Below are 13,304 nucleotides of genomic sequence, written 5' to 3'. Positions count from 1 at the left end.
TATGTAACAACATACACTTATTGGATAGTGGTCCAGATGTATATTATGTCCAAGGGATTGTTATGTAACATCATACACTTATTGGACTATTATTCCAGATGTATATTTTTGTTCAAAATGTCATTATAAAACTTTGGATACATATTGGAATTGTAGTCCAGATCTGCATTTTGTTCAAGGTGTCATTATAAAAAATCATGCACACATTGGTCCAGATGTACATTCTTTTCAAGGGTTTACTATTAAGTTTCATACAGATATTAAAGCAGTTTGTAAACCCATGAAAAGTTTTGTTTCCAGAGCATAATTTTCAAACTTAGTTGAAGTGTCTTTGGATATTTGCAATTGATGTGTTCTGTATCTTATATGTTACCATGGAAATAAAGTAAAGCATAAGTATATAAATTGAGAGAGAGGGTAAAACTAGCACATGTAGTATAACAATTGATTGAAAGTGTTGTAATATAGGGTAATGGCCGAGTTGTCTAAAGCGCTCTCCGTTACGGATCACTGCCATCTCACCTCTGTCTGCATGGGTTCGAGTCTAGGATTCGGCTAATATGGGTACGTGAGAAAGCTTGCCAGTAGCTTCTCGTGGGTCGGTGGTTCTTCCTGGGGTTTTCCCAGGTTCTTCCTCCACCATTAATACTGGCCGCCATGCATAGCCTATCGTGTGCTGAAAAATGGCGTTAAACCCCACAACAACAACAACAATAGGGTAATGGAATAATTAGTATATAAATTGTTGGTGATAGACCATTGATTAGTTCAGTAGGAATCTTGATATAGGTGGGTGATTAGGATGGGTAATATGTTAAAGTCTGTAAATAACTGACAGACCAAATCATCAATAGACTGAAGTTATGGGTTGATATACTGTTCCATTGCAGTTGGTCAGATTGAAGCAGTTGTATCAAGTGCAGTACAGGGCAGAGGGGGAATTGGATGAATCTCTTTTCCTGTCTCATGATGTTCACCTCTTACCAGAAAATACCAGGTACAGTCTATAGTCCTTGACTATTAGGCTTTTTTGCATACTACTCATAATGTACACATTCTAGCATTAGAAAAGTGCAGCCCAATGACTCTTACTAGTTGAATGGGGGTGGGTTTGCAAATTCTCATACTCTTTATTGTTTAAATTCATATTATCATAGGCACTTGCTTCATGGATTTATTAATTTTGACAATTAATACTCAGTTTTTCAGCAGTATGTGTTTTTTCAGCAGTATATGATTTTTTGGTTTTACTCAACAATGATTGAAAGTGTTTAATGCTGAAAAAGTGAATATTGCAGAAATTCATAAATCCATGATTATTAGTAGCCTCCCCTGTTGTGAGCCTTCCACTTTGGGGTTTGAATTCCACATGCATGATTAACCATTCTCCTTTAGAATATTTTGGGACATTTCAGTTGTAAAAAATTTTTTGTGTACACTACTTTAGAAATAAACATGACACTCTTTTTTCAGATCCTGACAGTGATCAGTGATGTACTTCTAATTTGCACCCAAGCTAACAAAAAATTAATATGGACCATTCTATTAAACATACATGGCATGCAGCAAAGGGACTGTTTTAAAAATGTGAAAATAGTACCAGATTCTAAATTGCATCTATGGGTGTCTACTTCTCAGTAAAAGTGCCTTCCCTGGGTCCCAAGTATATTTTACTGGAACAGTCCTAATATATTTCAGTCAGCCAATCAGATTATCTTATGATTCTTTGGCAGTAAGACTACAGTTATGTTTTATGATCATATTTTAGTACATTGATAGCCTTGCTTTTTATACATGTTGATGTGGTGGCTATATAGGAATCTTCATGTCAGTTTGCCTGTCCATGATGCATTATTGTAAATGCAACTAGTCCCTCAGTTTCTTTATGGATTTCCACTGGTAAATCTTATGGTCACTTATTGTTTACTTTGTTCTCTGAATTTGTAAGAGTTATTGCCCATTTTGCCTTGTAGCACTACGTACAATTGAATCTTGTTAATGCAACTAGTCTCAAATCACCATAAAACTGTTATGGTCATCATGTGAAGATGTGTATATCAACAAGCAGCTGTCGACCTGTGATTTTTAGCTAACCTGGCTGAAAGGCCAGATGGATTTAAGGCATGATCTTTTGTCTGTTGTAAATCATAAATCAACACATTTTTATCTTCTGATCAATACAATGGAACCAAATTTCACAGGTAGCATTCTTGCATGAGTCTCTGTCACTTCTTTACAAATAACCACAATCTGCCATTAAATACAACTGCCATTACCAAATATGATGACAGTTTGCCATAAAATACAACCACTATCATGGCTTGTGTCTTGCAATATGCAGTAGAGCTGTGAACAGTACTAGAGAAAAGTTATTCACTCTCAAATATTTATGACAGTCATTTACAGCACATGACATCATGTATCAAAATGATGTAACCTGTAAACATAGCAGTATTTGTGTAACAAAATATTGAGACATATGACTAGAAAATGGTTGGACATCTTTTTTGATTGGGAAGAGCAATGGAGTGATCGTGTTCCTCAAAACACATGATGTGTACTATTGCAAAAAAGTAGTATATTCAACTTATCAGAAACTGTTCAACAAAATTTGACCAACTATGACGAATCATTCAGGCTTAAAGCCGATCCACATGAAATATGGCTTTCATTATTAATAAATAAAGCTGATGTGCTGTCAGCTATGGTCATCCATTAAAAGAAAAGGAAAACTTGAAACAACACAGCTCAATGGAACTTGACCAAGTTTGAAAGAACACATCCTGGCATAATTTTTTTTTTTTAATTTTTTTTTGATGGTATATAGCCACCATTACTGATAATTAGAAAATCTTTAAATGGTTTCTCCTTTAAAATAGATAGGCAGAATTTAACCAAATTTGACAGAAAGGATCTAGCAGGGTTTGCACAGGTATGAAAAGTGCATGAATTGTCAACTTCTGGATGAAAAGTGCTTAGGTTTTAAAGATTCTCTTGAAAAATGCTTATTTTAAATGCCTGGGTGAAAAATTGCTTTTAAAGAGTTTGAAAATGAACAAAATTCCTTTAATAACAGGTACTTGAATTTTAAGAAAATAAAATAGAAAAAGAAGTTGTATAAAGAAAAATTTCAGAAAATGTCCAATTGACTATATGTGCTTTAGTTCTGTGTTTTTGTTAGTATCTAAGGACAGGGAGATTACTGAATATTTCCATGTAGCAGCATTGCAGGAACATCAATATGGTGGCTTTCGCATTCTTACCTCACACTGTATGGCCTTGTTTTGAAGAAAAGCATATGATGGAACAGAAAGGTGATTGATTTCTATATGAAAAAGGAGAGAGTGTTTTTGATAATTGAGATTTGATAGGCTACTGTAAGTGAGTTAAGGAGACCCAGGATAGACGTTAAGCTTTGTATGCAATAGAGCTATATCTTTTGCGGCTTGTTAAGGAGAAATTTGGAATTATGAAGGTATTTGCAATAAGCTGGATGTTAACACCAAGGAGCTGAAGAGAAATTAAGTACAGAGGTTAAACTTGTAAATCAACATTTTGTTAGTTTGACTTTTTGTTTATTATATCTATGTTAGTGAACTTTATTTGGAAATTGTAGTAACATGAGCTACAGGTCAGTCTAAAAGTTATTCCAAATGTTGATATCTGTGGCAAGTTCAGCTGTAAGTCTCTTGAAAATCATCGAAAAGCGCTTGAGAAGTCCATGAATTTTGTCTTATTTTACCTGTATGAACCCTGTACAGGCATAAAGAGCCTTCAAACTGTACAAATTATGGTAATTCATCATGATAATAAGGCCATTGTTAGTAAAAGTGGACAAACATTTGAACAACTTCATCTCAATAAATGCTGAACAGAATTTGATGAAATTTGTAGAAAGCATACTGGCAGGAAGGGCTTTCCATTTGGTACAGCCGATGCAGATCAGTCATCAAATATTGATTCCATTACAAAAGTAGAAAAAACCCATTAAATTAATTTTGAAAAATGGTTGAACAGAATTATGCCAACTCTGACAAAAAGCAAGCGGGAATAAAGGCCTTTAAATATTGGACAAATGATGCTGATTTGCTTTCAAAATATGCATGAAGATATTAAAATTAGAGAGACACTGAAATAACTGGTTTCATTACATAATCAATCAAAAGAATTAGATGCACTTTTTACAGAATGCACCCTGCTGATGAAGATTTCTTGGCCAATTGTTCTTCTATTTGTTAGGATGATGTCACCCAGGTGAGTGATCTAATGGCCCGCATGGACCTCCTATTAATTCATTGGGTCAGTACAGTACCTCAACTTTTGATATCTTTGAAAAGAATGTTTTTAGTGTTGAGTTACTCTTATGGATTGTCATGGTAAGCATTTCATAGGTAAAGATAATTGTTGATTAAATTTATCTTCAGGAACAGAAACTTTCAATAATAATTTTTTATTTTATGCAACTATACAGTATAGAACATTACCAAATGAAAATTTTAATTCTTTGATTTTTTTCCATTTATTACTTTCTTTCAGGACTCAGTCTTCACTTTGTTCAGGGAATTCCCATGCCCCTCACACACCAGTCAGGTAACACTGAACCTTCTTCATGGATTGATATTACATTTTATTTTGAGTTTTGGCTTGGTATGTTTACACGATAGTGCAACAGAAAACCAAATTTCTCTCTGTCCAGTTATGCTTCAATTCTTCCAGTTGTCCATCACTCCATCAATATGTTTGGCCAACGTTTGATCCATCAGCAACAAGTAACTAGTATATGTCACCAAGATAAGTCTATTTTAAGACCTGCCTTTTTTTATGGTTTCTTCAGTTTTTGCTTTATTTGGCAAAGTTGTGGCCCTTTTCAACAAGTGTTGGATCTTTATTAATGGTTATTTTAAATTCACAAAATTCTTTAACTATTCAACATATTTTGTTGCTTTTTCTTTATAAAAAAGAAGACATTGTTTATTGCAAGCAATATATTTCTTTGTCTCATTTAAGTTGTAATAATGACCCTTGAAGATGGAATTATTTGATATCCATATTTGTTGCTTATTAGCATTGCTTTGTGACCATTCATCATATTTTGAAGCCTGTTTGATATATAATCATAGATATGCCCCTTGAAGGATTTGTCTCTCAATCTTCAGAATTATGGATTGATTTAAATGTTTATATCTTGTATATGTTTAGCTCAGATTTAGTTAGATATAGTGTGTCCCATTACACTCATTTGTGTATCAGAGGCCCCCACCTTTATAATTTGACACCCAGTTCTGAAACCAAGGTTTCATTTTCACTCAAACTGTTTCCCAGTTTTGACACCATGGCAATATTTTACTCTTGTCTAGCACCCCTATATCTTTTTGCTTTATCTACAGTCTTTCATCCATTTATCCATTGGCCATTTGAATGTTCTTTTGATAGCCACATTTGTTGCATATTAGCCCTTGAAAACCCCAATTACAGTTAGCATTGCTTTTATTTTGGTTTTACAATTGCATCATGTGGGTGCCAAGGTACAGTAATTTATGCATAGCCTGAATATTGTTAAGTTATTTGGATTTCTTTGAAGTCATGTGTGTGCATGTTAAATGTCAAAAAAAAGGTTACAAGTAATAATAGTTTACAATTCCTATGATGATGGAGTTAATAGGTACATGTAGGTATGGACTTGGGCTCACACAGTCTTGAAAACTGCTTGTATTTTAGTTATTACCTTGAAAAAGTGCTTGATGTTGGATGTAAATGTATTGGTAAAGTGTTTGAAACACTCACTGGTCCTCAAGAAGTGCTTGAATTTTGAAATATTTCATTCATAGGCAATAATTTACTTATTTAACTTCTCACCTCTGTCTGCGTCCATTTGAGTCTCGGATTCAACCAATGTGGGTATGTGAGAAAGCTTGCCAGTAGCTTCTCGTGGGTTGGTGGTTCTTTCCGGGTCTTTCCGGGTTCTTCTTCCACCATTAATACTGGCTGCCATGTATAGCCTATCGTGTGCTGAAAAATGGCATTAAACCCCACAACAGCAACAACAACTTATTTAACTATGAAGGAAAGAAATTAGATAACTTTAAAATTATATCATCCTGGAATTATGCTTTCATGTTGGGTTGTTTACATGTTCAGTAAGACCCCCTGATTAGTCATCAGTCTGTTTAAGATGGTAACCCACTCCTAATGTTCAAAGGAATGGATACATTGTTGATTGGGTTGTAACAATTTTCTATTGTTCAAATTAATGATATTTTGTTGTTGATTGAGTTGTAACAATTTTCTATTGTTCAAATTAATGATTTTTTGTTGTTGATTGAGTTGTAACCATCTCCTAATGTTTAATGAACAGATTCATTTTTGACTGGGTTGTTTAAATGAGTGGATACTTTGTTGACTGGGTTGTTAAAGTGATCAAATATTGTGAGGTACTCAGCAATTGGAATATATTCAAGTGTAATTGTCATGAGTGCTATATATAGGTATGGAGGCCAGGCAATAAGCAGAGCTGTCTTGTTTGCTGACGAGTGCACTCTGTTCAGTAAGCCATTTTTGGGTGTATTCAATTCAGCTTAGAATCATCTGTAATTATATTTTATCTTTATTTTCTGGGATCTTCCTTAGTGCAGTAGAGGCAACATCCTTGCATAAAAGACGAAAAGTATTGGTCATTAGAGTAACGAGGCAGCCAAAAATAAACTCTTTAACAATAACTCAAGAACAACTATGAAATTTTAAAAAAAATAGTTATCAGTTTTGTGTTTTTGCATAGAATATAACGTTGTTGTCTTCTTACTTTATTGATAAAGTAATTCCTATTATCTTCACAGATGGATCATTGATTGTTGGACATTCGAGTTTGTTTTGTACATGCAAAATATTGCTTAAAATTGATGCATAACAAATTATAGTGAATTCATTCTGTAGGAATAACATGACTGCAACATGTTTGAATTAGATTTATATGTTTTTACATATACCATTTTGTATTTTCTTACTTTTAGGGCTGCCTTGAAAACCATTCAACAGTTACAAAACATATTATCAGTCTCAAGTGATGAACCAAGTTCTGTGTTGAAGAGCTTCTTTGAGGTACTGTAGTAAATTGTGTCTTTGTTATTTTAGCAAAAGTGATATAACATCTCATCTACAATGTGATTTAAACATGTCATTTCTAGCAACATCATTTTGTGCTATCATTTAAAGGTTTGATTACCTAATGGTCCTACTTTTTGTTGTATAAGGGATTATGTTTAGTTCTATTTTTTTGTCCTACATTGTGGTTGTAGAAAAGATTAAGATTAGTTCTGATTTGGGCCCAATGATTTGCTTGTATAAGAGATTAAGATCAGTTCTGATTAGGGCCCTGGGATTTGCTTGTATAAGAGATTAAGATCATTTCTAATTAGAGCCCCATGATTTGCTTGTATAAGAGATTAAGATCATTTCTAATTAGGGCCCAATGATTTGCTTGTATAAGAGATTAAGATCATTTCTGATTAGGGCCACATGATTTGCTTGTATAAGAGATTAAGATCATTTCTAATTAGGGCCCCATGATTTGCCAGTATAAGAGATTAAGATCAGTTCTGATTAGGGCCCTGTGATTTGCTTGTATAAGAGATTAAGATCATTTCTAATTAGAGCCCCATGATTTGCTTGTATAAGAGATTAAGATCATTTCTAATTAGAGCCCCATGATTTGCCAGTATAAGAGATTAAGATTATTTCTAATTAGGGCCCCATGATTTGCTTGTATTATAGATTAATATCAGTTCTAACTAGGACCCAATGATTTGCTTATAGAATAGATTAAGATCAGTTCTAATTAGGGCTCCATGATTTGCCTGTAAAAGAGATCACGATCAGTTCTTATTAGGGACGCATGATTTGCTTATAGAAGAGATTAAGATCAGTTCTAATTAGGGACCCATGATTTGTTTAAGGGACCCCGAGTCGCCGAGTGGTCCAAACCGCTCTGCGTTACGGATCACTGCCATCTCACCTCTGTCTGCATGGGTTTGAGTCTAGGATTTGGCCAATGTGGGTATGTGAGAAAGTTTGCCAGTAGCTTCTCGTGGGTCAGTGGTTCTTCCCGGGGTTTTCCCGGGTTCTTCCTCCACCATTAATACTGGCCGTCATGCATAGCCTATCGTGTGCTGAAAAATGGCATTAAACCCCACAATGATTTGTTTGTGTAAGAGATTAAGAACAGTTCTAATTAGGACCCAATGGTTGGCTTGTATAAGAAATTAAAATCAGTTCTAATTAGGAACCAATGTTTTGATTGCAGAAAAGATTAATATCAGTCCTAATTAGGGACCAGTGTTTTGATTGTAGAAAAGATAATGATCAGTTCTAATAAGGGCCCTAGTGGTTGGCTTGTAGAAGAGATTAAGATTAGTCTTTTTTAAGGCCCTTTGATTTGCTTTGTGAAAGAGATTATGATCAGTTCTAATTAGGGCTCTCCTTTTTACCTCTGTAAGAGAATGAGTTCACTTCTAACTAGGGCCCTGCTTAATGATGTCAGCCCTATAATAAGCATGTTGTTCTGCAGTCAACAGTTTGGTTTCCACAAGACAATTTTATCGGGTGTTGTTGGATTTAGACCAAATTTGTGATGCCTCATTATTTTGATGAGGCCTTTCCCGCATTGTGTCCTTATTTAGAGGAGGTATGGCTCTTCGTTTTTCATCCTCCTAATATTTGTCTCAGTATTTTACTTATAATTTTTTTTTCTTCAACCAAATTCCCTAGGCAGCTCCATGTTAATGAGATTTTGGATGAGTTTGATTTAAATGTTTGACATCATTTATACTGCCTATATATATTGATGAGGTCTTGGATGAGTTTGATTTTAGGTGTTTTATATCATTTATACTACCTATATATATTGATGAGGTCATGGATGAGTAGGATTTTAAATGTTTGAAAGCATTTATGCCACACGTAGCTATATTGACGAGATCTTGGAAAAGTTTGATTTTAAGTAATTTACATGATTTATAAAGAATTATGCCTCCTAATTGTTCATCTTCTTACTTTGCAATGCAGCTTTATTTTGATGATGCCTATAAAATTGAATTGTATTTCCAGGTTTCCACTTATAGGCCCCAAAAATATATGCATGCGTTTCTGGTTGAATGACCCTCCCTGTTTCTCATTGCTGACCCTAGCACTCCCCTCCCCCCATGGTTAACAAAAATAAAAAAATAAAAAATATTAAAAAATAATGCTAAAACAAAATCTGAAATTGACTTGTGCATCTAATTGAAGTAGTTTTGCCCAGTACTAGGATGTGCTTAGTACAATAAATATACCAATCATTATATATATAATGTTTAAACAATTTTTTTATTTGCTTATATTTCCTAAACCCTGTGGTAGATTCTTGTCATCAATCATTATGAAGCTTTCTTTGACATGCTTTCATGCCTCTTTTGCAGTAAGGTTTTATTATCATTTTTTCTTTCTTCATGTGCAGATATTTCCAAAATCCCTTGATGGATTCATACATGTCATAAATCATTATCAAGCTAAGTCAATTCATTCTGTGACTCGCTTGCTGCTGTGACCTTGACCTTTTGGTTACATTGAAAGTAAATTTGTGTGAAGGTTTGACTAATATTGTTGTTTGCTTATATTTCCATACATGCCAACTATTACACTTGTTTTTGTCATTTTTTTTATCATTTATTCAATTCCTCTCATAAATTTGAGATTAATCTTAAATTTTTTAAAAGACTGCTGCGTAAGAATAGCGTAAGAGTACTTTTTTATTTTCTATTTATTTCACTCATTCCAAGAAAACAGAGGGGTTTCTTTAAAGATGAACTTTTCCTCACAGATTCATTACAATCATTGAGCTAGATAGTTAGCAAACAAATCTGTACTTTTAAAATGGTTTTAGATGTTATGTGAAATGCTTTGCTGTGTAAGTTATGGATATTATATGGTGGAAGATTTTAGAGGAAATGGATTTTTTCAAACTTCATAATAGGAGAGTACAGCACTGAGCACATGATTATGCTTATTGCAGAATTCCAGTTAAGAATTATTCAGTGAAAGTTACACAAGTAGACTTGTTAAAGCAAGTGCTGGATATAAATAAGATTTCAGTATATTTTTATATATTTTTTATTCTGAATCTAATCTATATGATCTTTTGTGACAAGAATTTTAAATAGCTGCAAAACAAGGGTAGTAGCAAAAATGAATATATTTTTTATACGTGTTGTGATTCTGGCATGCAATATATAGATTTGCCCAGATTATGCTTTTTTGACATGTATCTATTTCCTTAACACCTTGATGGATTTTCTTACTTCAGTGAAACATTGTGAGCTAAGACAATTCATCCTGCAACATACGCTTTCTATCCATTGATCTCTGAGATCAGAGAAAATGTACCTTAATGGTTTGGTTAATTTTTTCAATTTGCCTTTATACTTCCTAAGTTTTTTGTTGGCTTTCATTATATTTTGAAAATCATCATTATAAAGCTGAGAAAGTTCATTCTGTATTATGTTCACTGTACCTTTGGACCTCTGAGTCAAGATTACATAGTGCATAGCAATGCTTTCATCATGTGCTTGACATGCTGGCTCGTGTGTTCTTGTTTATAAAACCGAGTTCCAAGATAGTATATTGTTGTTGTTGTTGTAGGGTTTAACGCCATTTTTCAGCACACGATAGGCTATACATGGCGGCTAGTATTCATGGTGGAGGAAGAACCCAGGAAAACCCCGGAAATAACCACCGACCCATGAGAAGCAACTGGCAAGCTTTCTCACATACCCACATTGGCTGAATCTGAGACTCGAACTCACGCAGACAGCGGTGAGATGGTAGTGATCCGTAACGGACAGCGCTTTAGACCACTCAGCCACTCGGGGCCCCTCCAAGATAGTATACAGATCATTGTTGATATATTGCCTTTTGATTTTAGAGATGTTCCCGCAGTCCAGAGGCCTCTATAAGCTCACATTTAGCCAGCTATAGGGTTAATTTTGTGGATGAATTTGTGAAATTGGCAGGAAGTAGTCTCAAGTCTACTGGTGAGCAGAGATACAAGCAGGCAACAAGATTGTACTACAGAGTTATGGAGGGGCTCCTCAACATGGTGAGTACAAGCATTTTTTGTGGTAAGACTTGAGTTTACATTGCCACACTTTTTTTGAAGAAAATGCAAGTACTAGGTGATCCAACGAGTCTTGCATTTTCTTAGTGTGTTTATGCTATATTCTGTGAAGTCCTTCCTAAGCTATGGAAAATAGAAAGCTAAGTTTTGGGGTATACTTAGTGGTCAACATATCTATGCTTGTGGTAGAGGTGGTTTTGGATGTGCAAATTACTTTTTTCAGGGCTGAAATTTGCATTGACCAGTATAAATGCAGATAAAAACATACACACGCATGTTCACACATGCACACACCTTTTTGGGCTGTTCATTTAGTATGTACATATAAAGACGGATGGGGGTTAACCCAAATGCATACACTTGTGTATGAATGGGGTCTGCTGATAATGTATGTACGCATAGGAAATGGCAGGTGGGGTAAACCTCGATAATTTGTATAATAAGTAACCTGTTCATTCGGCGTTTGAATTTTAGCAGACACTAGACAGACTTTTTAAAGTTATGCAGCTTATTTCTTTTTTTGATGTAGTCAGACATTCTACTTCTGTGGACTATCAGTTTTATTAAACACGTTAAGATTATTAATCCTTGATCGTTTCTGCATGGATTAAATTTAGGCTGTTCTATAGAATTTGGGGGAGGGGGTTAAGCTTACTTAAATAGGTGGGAGGTGTTTTAAAAAGTATGCATGTCTACAGGGAGGGGAGAGGGGTCAAGCTTTGCCAGATTTTTGCATACATACTAAATGGATGGCCCCTTATATAATGTGCACCCTGATTGTATCTCAACAATTCTTACTTCCTAGGTGTGATAAATAAAGTTCTATGGCTGCGTTTTCTACAATCAGATGAGAACATAGTTAACTTTAATACCCCCTGCCTTTAGCATATTTAAGGCTAAGACTAATTTTGTAAGACTGGGACACAGAAACATAGGGACCACAATGCTAAAATTCAGATGTAAGGCATTAGAGACTTAAACAGATACATCTTGGTTTTTTGATTTGTCTTAAAGGTGTTTAGATATGCAGTGGTCTTTAGGGAAATGAGAACCAAATAATAATAAAAATATCTTTTTGGTCGATCTTAGTTTCTAAGGTAAATGGTGTGGGACATGGGTAGCTTATTTAAAAGTACAGGAATCATTTTGTTTTTGGTTTCACATTTTTTGTATAGAATATATTTACATTTTGCTTCACAAACATACACATACTTATGATCACCTGATCTAAATTTACACTTAACTGGTTTGGTTTACTTTTGCATACAGTAGCTAATTATGTTTTAATTTTAGGAAAAGGAAAGACTTGGTATAAGTGACTTCAGTAATCTTCTGAACAATGAAACATTTCACAGATCCCTTTTAGCCTGCTCTACTGAGGTTATACTGATGACGTATGGCGTTTCATGTAAGTATTCTTAATTGAAGAGGTCATGATGTTGACCTTTTAATGTTTTGTCTAATGCCTTTTTGAAAATGACAAGAGAACATGGAACGTGCCGTATATACACTTGATTATAAGTTGACCCCCTCCCCCTGTTAGCCAAGTTCTCCTTAACCCATCATTTGTACTTTGTAAGGGTTGACGTTTATTCAGTAAGAGTTTCTATTTGAAAAATGAAACAAGATAGACTGACAGACAGATGAATAGATGCAGCAGGAAATAAAGACAAAACCAGTATGAAATTAAAATAATTTTATTAATGAGTGGAAGATGTCAGAGATGACAACTTCTACTTTGTACATCTTTGTGTTGTAATATCCACAGAAAAGCATAATGCTTGATATTTTTAATTCCATTTAGATGATAAATCCATGAATTCTATTACAAGTCACATACCAATATAAAAATATCCCATATGTTAATTGTGTATGTCTTACAAATAAAGAACCAAAGTAAAGTCAGCTCTTTTATGATTTACAGTATCATATCCATTAATCAATTTCTTATCAATGTTTTTATTTCTGCACAATCGCTCAAGTTATCTATCAGCTACAGTTACCAAACTTGGGGTAGAGAAGAACCCTGTTGATTTCTGGATCAAATGCTCATAAGTTATGATCACTGACTGAAAAAAGACAGATGGTTTCTGTGCAGTAAACTGAATTTTTCACTATCTACAGTTAGAAACTGTGTATGACATGTGTTTGGGGCAAAATG

General features: G+C 34.3%; 1 protein-coding gene across 1 annotated transcript in view; it reads left to right on the top strand.

Moving 5' to 3' along the window:
* Positions 1–13,304, top strand: part of LOC149799882 (retinoblastoma-associated protein-like) — a 140,405-nt gene that overhangs the window by 65,442 nt on the left and 61,659 nt on the right. Inside the window, exons 11-15 of the mRNA XM_089959327.1 lie at positions 891–997; positions 4,537–4,590; positions 7,008–7,095; positions 10,952–11,125; positions 12,437–12,551. Of these exons, the coding sequence (XP_089815453.1) occupies positions 891–997; positions 4,537–4,590; positions 7,008–7,095; positions 10,952–11,125; positions 12,437–12,551 (538 nt within the window). The remainder of the gene's footprint in view (positions 1–890; positions 998–4,536; positions 4,591–7,007; positions 7,096–10,951; positions 11,126–12,436; positions 12,552–13,304) is intronic.

This window comes from Sinohyriopsis cumingii, chromosome 5, assembly GCF_028554795.1.
Source record: "Sinohyriopsis cumingii isolate HCF-2022 chromosome 5, ASM2855479v2, whole genome shotgun sequence".
In the NCBI taxonomy this organism is placed as follows: domain Eukaryota; kingdom Metazoa; phylum Mollusca; class Bivalvia; order Unionida; family Unionidae; genus Sinohyriopsis; species Sinohyriopsis cumingii.
This window is presented reverse-complemented; position numbering and strand designations above follow the sequence as displayed.